At 45.9% G+C, this 15,581-nt stretch overlaps 1 protein-coding gene across 1 annotated transcript in view; it reads left to right on the top strand.

Annotated features, from left to right (window-relative positions):
- Positions 1-6,412, top strand: part of LOC115468863 (NADH-cytochrome b5 reductase 2) — a 30,859-nt gene extending 24,447 nt beyond the window's left edge. The window contains exons 8-9 of the mRNA XM_030200948.1: positions 2,599-2,698; positions 5,829-6,412. Coding sequence (XP_030056808.1) covers positions 2,599-2,698; positions 5,829-6,001 — 273 coding nt within the window. The 3' untranslated portion in view covers positions 6,002-6,412. The remainder of the gene's footprint in view (positions 1-2,598; positions 2,699-5,828) is intronic.
- Positions 6,413-15,581: the final 9,169 nt, after the last annotated feature.

Here is a 15,581-nt window from a genome sequence, read left to right as displayed (position 1 = left end):
AAAACTCTGCTAAGCTAACCGCCTTTACCACGTTCTCCGGCAACAAATTCCAGAGTTTAATTATGCGTTGGGTGAAGAAAGATTTTCTCTGATTTGTTTTAAATTTACTCAGTTCTTTCTCCGATTTCCCTTGGGGCTTAATGTTATTCAGATCTACTAAAAAAAAAAATTGTTTCTCTTTCCTTTCATTGAAATTTTCTCTTTGGGGAAAGCTCTAGTATACCAAGGGTGGGGCGTTGGAGGCAGTCTGCCCCGAGTGCAGGCGTCAAGGGGATGCGACGAGAAGTCACATGCTGTCGGCTTTGCTGGTCCCCTGCCCCCTCTGACATTAACTTCCTGTTCCAGGCAGGGAATCGGCAGAGCTGACAGCTGTGACTGCTCGTCTTACCCCCTTGCTCGGAGGAGGGGGTGCTCCGCCCTGGGTGGGAACAATTGTAAATACCCCACTGGGGAAAGGTCCTGTGCCTAGTGACAGTGCTGGACATTGACATTGAAAGAACCTGTCTGAGTTAAGTTCCTAGGTCTAGGGGGGGCTGCTGTAGACAGTGTTCATTGCTCCTAAGCAGTGGCATAGCTATGGGGGGCCTGGGCCCCCCAAAATTGGATCCAGGGCCCCTGGTTTGGCTGGCGGGGGTACCCAACCCCTGCCAGCTGAAACCTTTCTCCAGCACTGTTCTCTGCATATTGCCTGCCCTGCTTCCCCTCACGTTGCGTGCATGCTCGGTTTTGTGTGGGGTTGTGGTGGGACATGGGTTGCGGCAGGGAAGCAGGCCAAACTCTGTCCCCCCCTCACTCCAGACCCCCCAAATGACTACTCTCCTGCTCCTAAGGTGGATGTGGTTACAGCATTAGCCACCATTCAGTGGTAATATCTACCCCCAAATATTGTATAGGTTGCACAAATGTGGATATGAATCACAGAGCTGTGTGTAAACTAGTTAGCCAATTAGTCATTAATCAATTATTGCATTTAATGAGTACTTAATTGGCAGTAAGTTAAGAGTTACCTGTGGATCTGCCCTACGTCCTGTTCTATAACATGCACACCCATATTTCATAGCGTGTAACTCCAAAGGAGGTGTGGCCATAGGAGGGTCATGGGCAGGTCAGGTCAGGTCAGAAGCAGACCCAGGATTTAAGTGTCTGGTTATAGAATACTTGCATTTGTGCACCTAACTGACAGTATGTGGACATGAACATTTACAGCAGCACAAAGTTAGGCACAAAATATGTGTTAAGCTAGTATTCTATAAAGGATGCTCCACGCCGAGCACCCTTTACAGAATAGTAGCTTTAGTGCAGATCATGCTGGCACCTAACATTTGGCACCATTTATTGAATCTAGCCACCACTGTCTGGACTTAAGTTGCCCATGTATCAGATTTCTGGCTCCTAGCCACAGACTATCACCACAATGACTAAGATAGGAGTAAAATCCCAGTCAGTTGCAAATTAAAGTTCATGGCACTTTAGCCCAAGGGAGACAAATTCTGAAAGCCAGCTGTGTTCACATTGGGCTCCCACATTTCAGGCTAAATAACACACTATTTGTTTATTTACTGCTCAAATTCTTACATATTTCTGCTCAGTATATATTGAGTTTATTTTGAGTTTTCTTTCCTTCACTTGGTTTAATTTGTTTTGACTGCATAAAAGCAGCTTTCTGTCTCCCTGCACTCTACAAGCAAGCAACCTCTCCCTTACTTGTGATGAGCTGAATCTACAGCAAAAGAAAAAGCCTCTAGTGATCTGTATCAATTGGATCATCAAACAACACCAGGATCTGCCATTCCCTTCCTCTCAGTACTGCAGACCACCCCATCCTTCACCCAGCTACTGGGATCCCTTTCCTTACTTCAGTGGCGTTCCTAGGGGGGTTGACACCCGAGGCGGATCGCCAATGCGCCCCGCCCCCCCCAGATGCAGTGCGACCCCCCCGGCGAAAGGACACCCCCCCTGGGTGCACGCTGCTGGGGGGGGTGCCGCGCACGCCTGTCCTTCGTTCGTTCCATGCTCCCTGTTCTGGGGCAGAGGGAGCATGGAATGAACGAAGGACAGGCGCCCGCGCCACCCCCCAAAGGCGTGCACCTGGGGCAGACCGCACCCACCGCCCCCCCCTAGGAATGCCACTGCCTTACTTCCAGCAACAGTGACTAAGAGGAGGCTAATTGCTGGAGGGGAGAGAAGATGTCTCTGGGGAAAGAGAAGGCCATCGGCTGGGGGCAGCGGGAGGAGAGTATAAGGATGTGGCTATGGGAAAGGTTACAGAATCTGAAAGGAGTGTGTAGGTAGAGAGAAAAAAAGAGGGGAAGGGTAGGATCTCAGTGCAAGAGAGAAATTCTGTGGCTGCAGATCTGCAACGAAATTTGTAGCCCGGACCAGAGTTAAATTTTTCTTGAGGGATTGGAGTTGGAGCATTCTGGCTGCAGACCACAGTAGCTCCCTTATCCAACTGTCTACTTGAACTGACTTGGTTTTTTCCATGCCCTTATTATTTCAGCTTGTCCCAATTCTCTTTCTGTTATTGTGCAAGCTCTGAATTACTGTGTCATAGGAAGAAGGTCATTAGGTAGGCTGACTTTTTTGCTTCTGTTTTAGAAAGAGGAAGATATACTGCTAAGAGCAGAGCTTGAAAAGGTAGCTGAAAATCACCATGATCAGTTCAAACTGTGGTACACCCTGGATCGACCTCCTCAAGGTAAGGTGTATCCTAGGAGTGAGAGTCAGTTCCGTGAATGATACAAGCCCTACACTTGCCGGCTGAGGCGGTAAAAGCTGTGTTAGAGTCTTCTTCAATAAATGCAATTCAATAACAGTGATTCTATAGGTAGATGCTTATTCTATAAAGGATAGAGGAAAGAATTAAGGAAGAGATTAAGTGGTTCGATATTCAAAGAGATTTAAGCCTAAATTAAGCACTTAAATGTTGAGTATTGCACTTAACCAGATAAGAGGTAGCAAGTCACATAAAGCTGAATATTCAAGGCCAGTGCCCTGCTGTGGTCTGGCATTGAATATCAAGGCATTTGATATGTTGAACTGTTGGTTGTGACATATTGTAGCGATATAAGGTGTTTAAATAAAAATTAATTGATCCAAAAAGAAAAAAAATGCAGTGGCTGCCAAAAAATCCTTTCATCACTGCAGGCTGAGTAGTTATCCCAAGGTGTATAATTTAAGCAGAGCTGGTATGAGTGTTTGTGCCTAAATGCCAGTGAAACACGCATAACCTATAGTCTTCTGTCATCTAAGTGCGTGAATGAGAGACACTGCCTTTATATCTGCCTATCTATAAAATACACATCAGGGGCAGACTGACCATTTCGGCAACTGGGCAGTTCCTGAGGGCCCAGAGGCTTCAGGGGGGCTCAGAGGCTCTGCCCGGTTGCTTGCCACTGCTGTAGCACACTACAACCCCCCTGGTCCTACCGTGAAGGGCTCTGGTGGTAGTGGCCACTGCGAGAGGGGGGGGGGGGTCAGGAAAGAACAACACTCTTTCCTACCCACTGCTGCTATTCTGCCCGGCGATGCCGTGTTTTAAAAATAGCTGCTGAGACTCCCTGCGGCAGTCTTGCAAGACTGTCAAGACCCACGGGAAGTCTCAGCTGCCATTTTGAAAACACGGTGGCGCCAGGCAGAATAGTGGTAGTGGGCAGGAAAGAGTGGGGGTCTTTCCTGCCCTTGAAAGAGCCACTAGGCCAGCAGGGCCCTTTGAGGTAGGACTGGGAAGAGCCTACTGAGGCTCAGGGGACCAGGGCCGTGCCTAGGGTCTCTGGCGCCCCCCTGCAGACTATCAGTTGGCACCCCCGTGAAAATGATCAGGCCCCCCCCCCCCCCCCGGTGAAAATGATCGCTCACCACTTGCTACACTGACAGGAATTGTCAGCAATATTCTTAGAAACAAATTGCTATACATTGCAAAATAAGATAGCAGATGTAATTCTCAAAGTGGACATATTCCAAACGCTAAAATGAAAATAAAATGATTTTTTTCTACCTTTGTTGTCTGGTGACTTTCTTTTTCAGATCATGCTGGCCCAGTATCTGAGTCTGCTGCTATCTGTCCTCTTAACTCCATTTCCAGGGCTTCCTTTCCATTTATTTCTTTACTTTCCTCCTTTCTTCTTCATTTCTTGCTCTATATCCATTTCCAGCAATTTCTTCTCTCTCCCTGGGTCCTGTCCTCCCATCCACGTCCATCCTTGTCCCTCTCTGCCCTTCCCTCCTCCATCCATAGCCAGCAATCCTCCTCTCTCCCCTCCCCTCCATTTCCAGTAATTTGTCCTCTCCCTGGGCCCCCATGTCCATCCTTGTCCCTCTCTGCTCTTCCCTCCTCCATCCATAGCCAGCAATCCTCCTCTCTCCCCTCCCCTCCATTTCCAGCAAATTGTCCTCTCCCTGGGCCCCCATGTCCATCCTTGTCCCTCTCTGCCCTTCCCTCCTCCATCCATAGCCAGCAATCCTCCTCCCCTCCCCTCCATTTCCAGCAATTTGTCCTCTCCCTGGGCCCCCCATGTCCATCCTTATCCCTCTCTGCCCTTCCCTGCTGCATCCATAGCTAGCAATCCTCCTCTCTCCCCTCCCCTTCCAGCAATTTGTCCTCTCCCTGGGCCCTGCTGCTGCCCTCCCATCCATGCCTCTCTGCCCTCCCATCCATGCCCTCCCATCCATGCCTGTCTCTCTGCCCTCCCATCCATGCCTCTCTGCTCTTTCCTCCGCGCCCTGGGGCCTTTAAATCTTTTACTTCCGGTCGCAGCAGCGTCAGTGAAAGCGGAGCGCTGCTGATGTCTCCCTTCCCTTCGCGCTCTTGGTTCCCTCAGTGTCCGCCTTCTTCTGACGTCAGAAGAAGGCGGGACACTGAGGGAACCAATGAGTGCAAGGGAAGGGAGACGTCGGCAGCGCTTTCAATGACGCTGCTGCGACCAGGTAAAAGATTTAAAGGCCTCGGTGGCGCGGGGCGAGGGTAAGCACCGTGGCGGCGCCCTCCAGAGGTGGGTGCCCCTCTGCGGTGCTTACCCCACTTACCACATCAGCACGGCCCTGCAGGGGACTGTGGTGTGTGAGAGGGGGCAGCAGCTGTGGTGATGGGACGGGCAGCGGCCCGGGGGGGGGGGGGCCCAAATCATCCTCACTGCCTGGGGGCCCAGATCACTGTCATTCCACCCCGGATACACACTGGCTAGATTCCATAAATAGTGCTCAAAAATTGGCATTGAAAAAAACGGCGCTCAACATTATTCTAGAATGGGCACGCAAAGATGAGTGCCAGTTATACAATAGCAATGAATGTCAATTTCAGCACCCAAATTTGGGTGCCAAAACTTATACCTGCTGAAACCAGGTGTAATTCTTGGCGCCCAAATGGGCACACATCCCCAGTATTCTATAACAGTGTGCGCAAATTTTTGGAATGCCCCAATCCACCCATGCACCTTTCATGACCACACCCCCCATGGGATTTGGGTGCACATAGTTACAGAATAGTGCATAGCAAGATGGGTGTGCAAATCCAAACTGGTGCCAATTAGCACCCAATTACTGCACTAATTGGCTTATGAGCTTCAATCAGCACACAACCTGTAAATATTTAAAAATAAAAAAGAACCCTAAAAATAGTGCCACTTAAATCTGGGGCTTAGCACATATGAAAGCCCTGTGTTAAACCATATTAAGCCCAGTTTTCACCACACTATAGTAAAAAGGCTCCTGAATTATTTTGCAATAGGTAGGAAGCACTCTTACATTTAGACCCAAGTCTGAACTGAAGCTTTATCTGGAAAACAAGAGTAGTTAGGAATGGCACTGCATGCCCTTTCTTTCTCTTTCAGATTGGAAATACAGTTCTGGATTTGTGACCGCAGACATGATTAAGAAACATCTGCCTCCTCCGGGGGATGATGTCATGATTCTGATGTGTGGACCTCCGCCAATGATTCAGTTTGCATGTCAAAATAACCTTGCCAAATTGGGATATCCTGAGAACGTGAGATTTGCCTATTAACGCACACCTTACCTGATCTGCACTCTGGTAAAACACCTTTTACTAAGGCACCGATTGCACTGTGTGCAGAAGAAATTATTGGATATTGTAGAAAAAGTGCTGGTTCTTAAAAACCATAAGGTTACTGCAGTGATTCCCAAACCTGGTCCTCAAGGCACCCCAGCCAATCATGTTTTCAGGATATCCACAATGAATATTCATATTTGCATGCATAGTTTCTCCACTGCAGAAAATATCTCTCATTAATATTATTATGGATATCCTGAAAATCTAACTGGCTAGAGTGCCTCCAAGATTAGGTTTGGAAACCACTGGGTTACTGCTATCAAGTTTTGTACTGAGTAGACCATAGGTTCTCAACCCAGTCCTCAGGATATACCCAGTCAAGTCAGGTTTTCAAGATATCCACAATGAATATGCATGAGATAATTTGCATACAATGGAGGTAGTGAATGCATATCTCTCTCATGTATATTCATTGTGGGTATCCTAAAAACTTGACTGGCTTGGTAGGTCCTGGGTGAGAACCCCTGGAGAAGATGAAGCATTCTATAATTGACTTTCTGCCAGGATTCAGTTTCTAGACCAGGGATAGACAGCTCAGTCAGTTTTTCAGGATATACACACTGAATATACATGAGCTAGCTCTGCATGCACTGTTTCCATCACTTGCAAATGAATCACATTCATATTCATCGTAGAATTCTGGAAACCTAACTGACTTGCCTATCCCATTCAAACCTTCGACACTTCAAGATTTGAAAGCTTTATTACAAATTATTCAATAAAACCTATTGCATTTATGAACGCATCAGTCATGAATTTTTACAAATCTGGCACTGCCTCCCCAGCCGGCAGCCACAAGTTCTCAACAACAGGAGCAGGATGGATCAGCTGTTTCTTCGTCTTTATTCTTCTCTGTTCTGTTCTCCTCCTCCAACCAGTCCCGACCGACTCCTCTCTCTTCTTTGCAGTGCTGCCAGTGCCTGCGCCCCGTTTCTCCTCTTTTCCTCCCCCACGCGCCTCAGTCTCTTCAACCTTTAGGGCTGGCAGCTGCTGCCCTGCCGACATGATCGAGTCCCAACTCCTGAGTGCTCCACTGCTCCCGCATTAATCGCTATTCGCGCTGACTCATCTGCTACCTTCAGCCCTCAGCCAGTCATCCTTCCCTACGAGGGTGCTCCCGTCATGATGCAACTTCAGCGAAGTCGGGAACGCATGGGCGGGGCCGTCACTGAGAAGGCAAGGCTGGCTAAGAGTTTCCATCCACTTCCTTCGCTTCGATGGTAGAAGACTACTACTACAGAAAATTGTGGCATGCAGCGCACATTGAGAGGTAAGTGCTGACTCTGAGGCAGGTTTTAAGTCAAAATAAAAAAATGAATATTTTGTTTCATGCAGATCTCAGCCCATTTAGTTATGTTTAAACACAAGAGTCTCTTTTGTTTAAACATAACTTAATGGGCTATAAGCCTCTAATGCACTCCATTGGTTTTCTTATATTTTGTTTGTGATAACTTATTTTTACTTATTTTTTTTCTGTGTGTTGTCAGACAATTATGGATGTAAGCCCCACCCCTAACTCCACCCCTAACTCCACCCCCTTAAGCCTCCCCAAATAGTTGGGCCACCGACCGCCTATGCCAGCATGGTTAAAACGTGTGGTGAAGGAAGCTATTACAGCTAAAAGAAAATCTTTCAGAAAATGGAAGGAATTGACTGAAAATAATAAGAAACAGCATAAGGAATGGTAAGTCAAATGTAAAGCACTGATAAGGAAGGCACAGAGGAACTTTGAAAAAAAGATTGCGTTGGAGGCAAAAACACGTGGAGGGGCATAATCGAACGTCGCCGGCCAAATAGGTCACCGGCGATCTATTGTGGCGGCGGCGCTACAGCTGGCCGGAACCGTATTATCGAAAAAGATGGCTGGCCATTTTTTTTTCGATAATACGGTTTAGCCCGGCCAAATGGCTTGGATTTCGCCGGGTTTGAGATGGCCGGGTTTGTTTTTCAGCGATAATGAAAAAAAAAATACCGGTGATCTCCAACCTGGCGAAATCCAAGCCATTTGGTCATGGGAGGAGCCAGCATTTGTAGCGCACTGGTCCCCCTGACATGCCAGGACACCAACTGGGCACCCTAGACATGTGGGTACAGTGGGTTTTGGAGGGCTCCCATTACCAGCACAAGTGTTACAGGTAGGGGGGGGATGGGTCTGGGTCCGCCTGCCTTAAGTGCACTGCGGTACCCACTAAAAGTGCTCCAGGGACAGGACTTGTTGCTGCTGTATAAGCTTGCCACACCAGTTGACACCTGAAGACTAATCTCTTTGAAAAAGTCCTTTATTTGAATAAGCACGTTTACTCACCGTTAACTGCAGATCAGAGGTTGTGTCCCACTGGCAAAGAGTCTCCCTGGTACTGAGATAAGCAGTAGGTCAGAGCTGGCAGAATGCTGTACAATGCCCTCTTTCAGCCACATTCAAGGTAAGAACTAAGTTCTCTAACGTGGCTAACACATGAAAGGGATCTAAAACTGGCTTACAAACATGGCCACTACCTCATGGACTAACGGAAGTAAAACAGGGCACACTCTGACCCAGTTAGCAGGGAGAAAAGCACCATGGGAGTACAGCCCAGTACCCTACACCCACCACAATGCATTGCTGATGTGACTCTGCAGTGCACCTAACAGAAAAGGTGTCACACTCACCCGAGAGCCACATCACAACCAGGGAAAGGCTGTCGGAGGATAGAACACATTCTGCTGTCATGGAGGTGGGTACGGCATTTGAGGCTGGCAAAAAAGGTTTTTAAGTTTATTTTTTTAGTGTGGGAGGGGGTTGGTGACCACTGGGGGAGTAAGGGGAAGTCATCCCCCATTCCCTCCGGTGGTCATCTGGTCAGTTGGGGCACCTTTTTGAGGCTTGGTCGTGAAAATAAAAGGACCAAGTAAACCCGGCGAAATACTGCTTATCGCCGGGTTTTTTTTCCATTATCGGCGAAAGCCAGCCATCTGGTAGCCACGCCCACACCCGCCCATGTCCCACCTTCGCTTAGCCGGCGACACGCCCCTTTGAACTTTCACCGGTGAGGCGACGGGAAAGCAGCGATGCTGTCAAAAATGCAGCTTTCGATTATACCGATTTCGCCGCTTTTCCGAGATCACCGGCTATCTCCCGATTTATGATTATAAGCTTTTGATTATAAGCTGGATAGTAAAAATTATTTTAAGTATATTAAAAGCAAGAAGCCAGCAAAACAATCAGTTGGACCGCTAGTTGACCAAGGGATAAAAGGGGCAGGGAAGACAAAGCCATCATAGAGAGATTAAATTAATTCTTTGCTTTGGTCTTCACCAAGGAAGATTTGGGAGAGATACCAGTGCCAGAAATGGTATTCAAGCACCCACAGAGTCGACTCCTATAATGTATTGTACAGTTTTGGGATCTTGCCAGGTACTTGTAGCCTGGATTGGTCACTGTTGGAAACAGGATGCTGGGCTTGATGGACCTTCAGTCTTTCCCAGTATGGCAATACTTATGTACTTAGGTAGCTGCCTAGTTGTTCTCTACAGTGTGTGCTCAGTACAAAGCTGAACATCTGGCATCTCGCTAACGACATAAAAAGTGGTTCAGAGGAAGATGACAAAAATGGTATGAGGTTTGTATCAAAATATATTTGAGAAGAGATTTAAAGAGCTGAATATCTGTACCCTAGAGGAAATGAGGGATTAGGGGCGATATGATATAGACATTTAAATACTTGAAGGTATTAATATACAAACATCTTTTTAAGCGAGGGGGAAGTAGTATTTCTAGAAGTCATGAACTGAAGTTACAAGGAGGTAAACTTAGGGTAATATGAGGAAATACGTTTTTTCATGGAAAGGATAGTGGATACTTGGAACTTCTGATGGAGACGAAAAAGTGATGGAATTCAAAATATGTGGGATAAATACAGAGGATCCCTATATAGCAAGAGGACAGAATGAAAGGAAAACTTAAATGGCCTTCGCACTTTACAAGAAAAAGGTGGTATATCAAGTGAATAAATGATAAATAAGAGTGCAGAGAGGGATGTAACATGTATGATGTGGCAGGTACAACCCTAAACAAAAGTATAGATGGACATAAACTTGTGCAGTGCAGCAGGTATAACCCCAAACCAGGGCTACGGAGGGGGGGGGGGGGGGGCAGGGTGGCAAAATTCCTCAGGCCCGGCTTTGAAGGGAGGGCTCTGTGCCGGCAAGGCTTCCGGAGGCAGGCAGAAGGTTCTGCTTCCTCTGTCTTTCACTCTCCTGCTCGTGTTGGGACCTGGGTGATTGCATTAACGCGATAACCCAGGACCCGGCACACAGGAGCACGAGAGCGAAGACCGAGGGAGGCGCAGACGCAGGAAAGTAAGAAGATAGGGGGGCAGCCGCCCAAGTGGGAGTGGGGGTGCAGCAACAGCTCGAGTAGAGGGGGGTGGTGGCCCTGCCCCGGGCCCAGCTCTTTGTAGCCCTACCCCAAACAAGGGCATAGCAGGATGTAACCTGTGCAGTGTGGCAGGTACAACCTCAAACCAGGACTGATTCTCTTCCTTGCACTTGGCATCAGTTTCATGCTTATCTTTTGTTCACTATTCAACTACACAACTGCACAAGTTGGAATGGAGGAGTGGCCTAGTGGTTAGAGCACTGGTCTTGCAATCCAGAGGTGGCTGGTCCAAATCTCACTGCTACTCCTAGTGATCTTGGGCAAGTCATTTAACCCTCTGTTGCCTCAGGTACAAACTTAGATTGTGAGCCCTCCTGGGACAGAGAAATATCCAGTGTACCTGAATGTAACTCACCTTGAGCTACTACTGAAAAATGTGTGAGCAAAATGCAAATAAATAAATAATGCTTACGAGGGGATGGATAGACAGACACATAGATTAGAACAAGCACTACTGCTTATTTGAAGTGCAGCTAATAAGACATTGTTTATAGAAGACACAAATGCTTCCTATGAGGAAATGGGGCTTTGTGACAGACCACTTAGATGGGACAGTTATAGCAGTCACAGAAAGTCACTGACCACAATTCAGTGGAGACATGCCATGTCACCCCTCTCCAAGTAAAAATAAATTAATATTTTCTTTTAAGCCTTTTCTGGTGGCATACCTTGTTTATTGTGCTTGAAAAAATATTTTCGTTTCCGGTTCAGATGGTATGCATCAGATCAGAAGAGACAGTTTACTTAGCAGAAAGGAAGAAAACACCGACTTACTTGAATGACTTAATTTGGAATAACTGAGATGCAGTTAAGTGTAGAAGATAGTATGAAAACTTTCCATTTTTTGAGGCTTAATGCAATCGACACTACATACACCAAAACTCATTATGAAAACAGATGACAGTGCATTCCTTGACTTATGAGGCCTTTAGAATACCACCAACCAGAAAGAAGCCCAACACTCCAAAACTTGTTTTCTTCACAGAACTCTGTAAAGCACACCTGCCTCTGTGTGGAGACACACAGTAGATGAACTTTGGGGTGGATGTCATCACTGAAGATGTCATTGTACTAAAACTTCTCATATCTTCCTTCAAGTAAATTGAAATATGTCTACAATTCTATAATATTAGAGTGAATGCAGGAAAATAAAAAAAGAATGTTGAACTGGTAACTAGGATGCACAAACCAAACCTGCTGAGGTTGGGTTGGGAGATGTTGGGCTTTCATACAAGATCATCAGGACGCTACCTATCAACCACTCCAGTTGCTGAATGAATTGAAATAATAGGGTAAGAAAGAATTTATGGTTGCATTGGATTTAGGTGAGCAACACTAAACTGTTTACATCACAGATAATTTGTTCTGATCTCATTACTCTAAAACACACTTCAGTGAAAATTTATTTTAAAAGGTTCCTAAGTTTTTTTTATTAAATGTTGCTGCTCCCTTAAAAAAAATATTCCACTATTGCAAGTTAGCAGTGATAGTTTTTCAAAGAGGAATATGTATTTCAAGGCAATAGCATTTTCACTGGGCCATATTCCAAGGACCTTTACCCATTCTATGCTGATGGAAAGAATCTTTATTGAATGAGGACCATTGAATCACCAATAAACTACTCCATCTAGTAGGCTAAGCTGGATCTGTTGATGAAGACTAGAGCTGAGAACCAGGAAAGCCAGGGTTCAAATCCCACTATGCTCCTTGGACACTTAGGGGCCCTTTTACTAAAGTACGCTTAAAAGTGGCCTGTGCTGGTGTAGGCGCATGTTTTGGATGCACGAAGGTCATTTTTTGAGTGCACCTGGAAAAAAGGCATTTTTTGGTGACTGAAAATGGACATGCGGCAAACTTAAAACCAGTGCGCGTCCATTTTTGGCCTGAGACCTTACTGCCACCCAATTGACTTAGTGGCAAGGTCTCATGCGCTAACTGGGTGGTAAGTGTCCAGCATGCATAAACTGCCAATTACTGCAGGTTAAGCACCACGCAGTAGAAAGTAGAAAATATTTTCTACCGCGTGTTTTGGACGTGCATCAAAAATGGAATTACCACACGGGGCACACGGTAGCTGGGCAGCAGTTGCAATTTGGCATACGTTGGATGCACATAGGCGCCTATGCACCTTGGTAAAAGGGCACCTTAATCTTCTATTGCCTGAGGTACAGACTTAGGTGGCAGTTGTATAGTGGTTCCTAGACATACCTATGCTGTCACAGAACACTGGTGCAAAGCCATTTTGCCGTGTCAAAACTTCTTGCGGCATGGCTCGGTTCCCATGGATTGAAACTAAACCCTGGAAAATCTTTGGGAATTCTCTTTGCTAAGATGGGGATGCCAGGTTTTTCCTCTCCCCTGACTATAGCAGGGAGTAATGTTCCTTTTCATTCTAAAGTGTAGGGTGTCCTGTTAGATCAAAATCTTAACTACAGGGCTCAGATTTCTAGCATGGTTCAGCGCAGTTTCTTTAAATTACGACTGCTTTATTCTGTCCGTGGCCTTTTTTCTACCTCTGTTTTATAGGTGTTGATTCACTCTCTCATGATGAGTCAGTTGGATTCCTCAATGCCCTTTATCATGGATTGCACTGTTCTGACCATAGGCACCTTCAGATTGTTCAAGTTGCTGACTTGTTCTAAAAGATATGACCATGTGACATCCCTGCTTCACGAGGAACATTGGCTTCTTATCACCTCCCGGATAACTTTTAAGATCTTATTCTTAGTTTATCTTTCTGATCTTTTGGTTCACTATACTCCTATCCAGACCCGCAAGTCCTCTTCTCAGAATTTGCTGATTGTCCCTTCCTTTCGGGAGATTGCTTTACAATCTATCAGGGGTAGGCTGCTCATGGTTGCTGGACCTAAGCTCTGGAATAATGTGCCTTTGAATATTCAGCAGGAGGCGACTATTACCTCTTTTAAGAAGCATCTAAAAGCTTCTCTATTTTCAGTACCTTTTATTTATTTATTGCATTTGTATCCCACATTTTCCCACCTATTTGCAGGCTCAATGTGGCTTACAATATTATATCATGTCAAGCATCATTCAAGAGTAGATACACAATTAATTACATACAGAACAAGTGTAGACATAGAGGATATAATCTTTTGGAATTTGATCTGTGGTTTGTTGCTTCCCTCCTTTCGCTCTGCCTGGGGATGCAATCTCCAGAGTCTCCAGAACTTGATATGTACATACACGTATAAGAAAACATGTTGTGTTGTCTTTTCTGACTCTGTTTTTCTTTCCTGTCAATATTGGCGTTCTTTTCCTGTTTTTGATTTTATTTATTGTAAACCACTTAGAAATTTGTTTGAGCGGTATATCAAATTTTAATGAACTTGGAAACTTTAGATGCACTAACTTATATCAATGACTGGTGTAAGTTGGTGTGCTATGTGCACCATGCAACAGGTGCAACTGATAGAATTGTATAAGTTGACTGTGTCACAAATGACACATCCTGCTCCGTCCATGTATATGCCCCTCTTGCAGTTGCATGGTAAGGGACAGATTCTGTAAAAAGTGTTCAAAATTCAATGCCAAAAAAAACTGGTGCTGAACGGAATTCTATAACGGTGTTCTGGGACTGGTGCCCTTTCTAAAATAGCACATAGTGCTGGGATCCGTGCCCAACTTTGGGCACAAGAAGTTACACCAACTGAATCCAGATATAATTCCCAGTGCACAAGTTGCGGGTGAATCCACACTATTCTATTCACTGGCTCCCACTTAAAGAACGTATCACATTCAAGATCTGCATGATTGTTCATAAAATCGTTCACCAATCACGGAGATGCCCCGACCTACATGCTAGACCTCGTGGACCTGCCTCCCAGAAATGTTAAAAGATCATCCCGCAAAGTTCTTAATCTACACTTCCCCAGCTGTAAAGGATTAAAATACAAGCTAACACACGCTACTAGCTTCTCTTACATGAGCACGCTGTTGTGGAATGCAGTACCTCAGTGGCGTTCCGACCCTAGCTGACACCTGGGGCGGATCGCCGATGCGACCCCCCCCCCCCCCGGGTGCAGCACGACCCCCCCCTGGTGAAATGATACCCCCCCAGGTGCACGCCGCTGGGGGGGGGGGTGCCGCGGAGCGCATGTTGCCCTGTCTCCGAGTTCACAATTCGCATGTGTTCACTGCTCCCTCTGAGTCTGCCCCGGAACAGGAAGTAACCTGTTCCGGGGCAGACTCAGAGGGAGCAGTGAACAAATGCGAATTGCGAACTTGGAGACAGGGCAACAGGCGCGCTCCACGGCACCCCCCCCCCAGCGGCGTGCACCCGAGGCGGACCGCCCCCACTTGGTACGCCACTGCACTACCTACTGACTTGAAAACAATTAACGAAATAACTAATTTTTGCAAATCTCTGAAAACCTATCTCTTCAAGAAGGCCTACAATGAGAACTTATAGCTTAATTATAACACTTCACCACTCCATCCTCATTCTGAATGTCATCTTTCTATAACTGTCTGCTTAGATCTCTTTTCTCATCCTTGATCTTTTTGTAACACCAATTGTACCTGCTACTCTGGAATGGCGATGCCATAACAGGCCCTTAAAAGCCATATTGAGCCTGCAAATAGGTGGGAAAATGTGGGATACAAATGCAATAAATAAAATAAAATAAATAACACTGCGTGCATTTTAAAGGAATGCCCCTGACCTGCCCATGCCCCCTTTGCAGATCTGCATGGAAACACTATTCTATAAATTGGCTATGTGGTTTTTTTTTTTGTGCAGATCTGCCATTTTCTTGCACCTTGCATCTGTTAGAACGCTTTTTCCATTCTGAAAATTCAACATGGTAGTGCCTAATGTTCAGCACCATATGTAGAATTCCCCTGTAAGTGACTTACACACACCGGTTACAGAATAGTGCCTATCACTTATGCATATAACTTTCAATTATTGGTGCCAATCACATGCGTGCTACCATTTTGTAACATATGCATGCTCTTGCATAGAATTATCTTTTACAATTGTAAGTCCTCTGGAGAGAAGGAAATACTTAGTGTATGCAAGTTATACAAAACAAAAACTAATTCAAGTGTCTACAAACCATCCCCAAATCAGGCACT

This window comes from Microcaecilia unicolor, chromosome 4, assembly GCF_901765095.1.
Source record: "Microcaecilia unicolor chromosome 4, aMicUni1.1, whole genome shotgun sequence".
NCBI lineage: Eukaryota > Metazoa > Chordata > Amphibia > Gymnophiona > Siphonopidae > Microcaecilia > Microcaecilia unicolor.
This window is presented reverse-complemented; position numbering and strand designations above follow the sequence as displayed.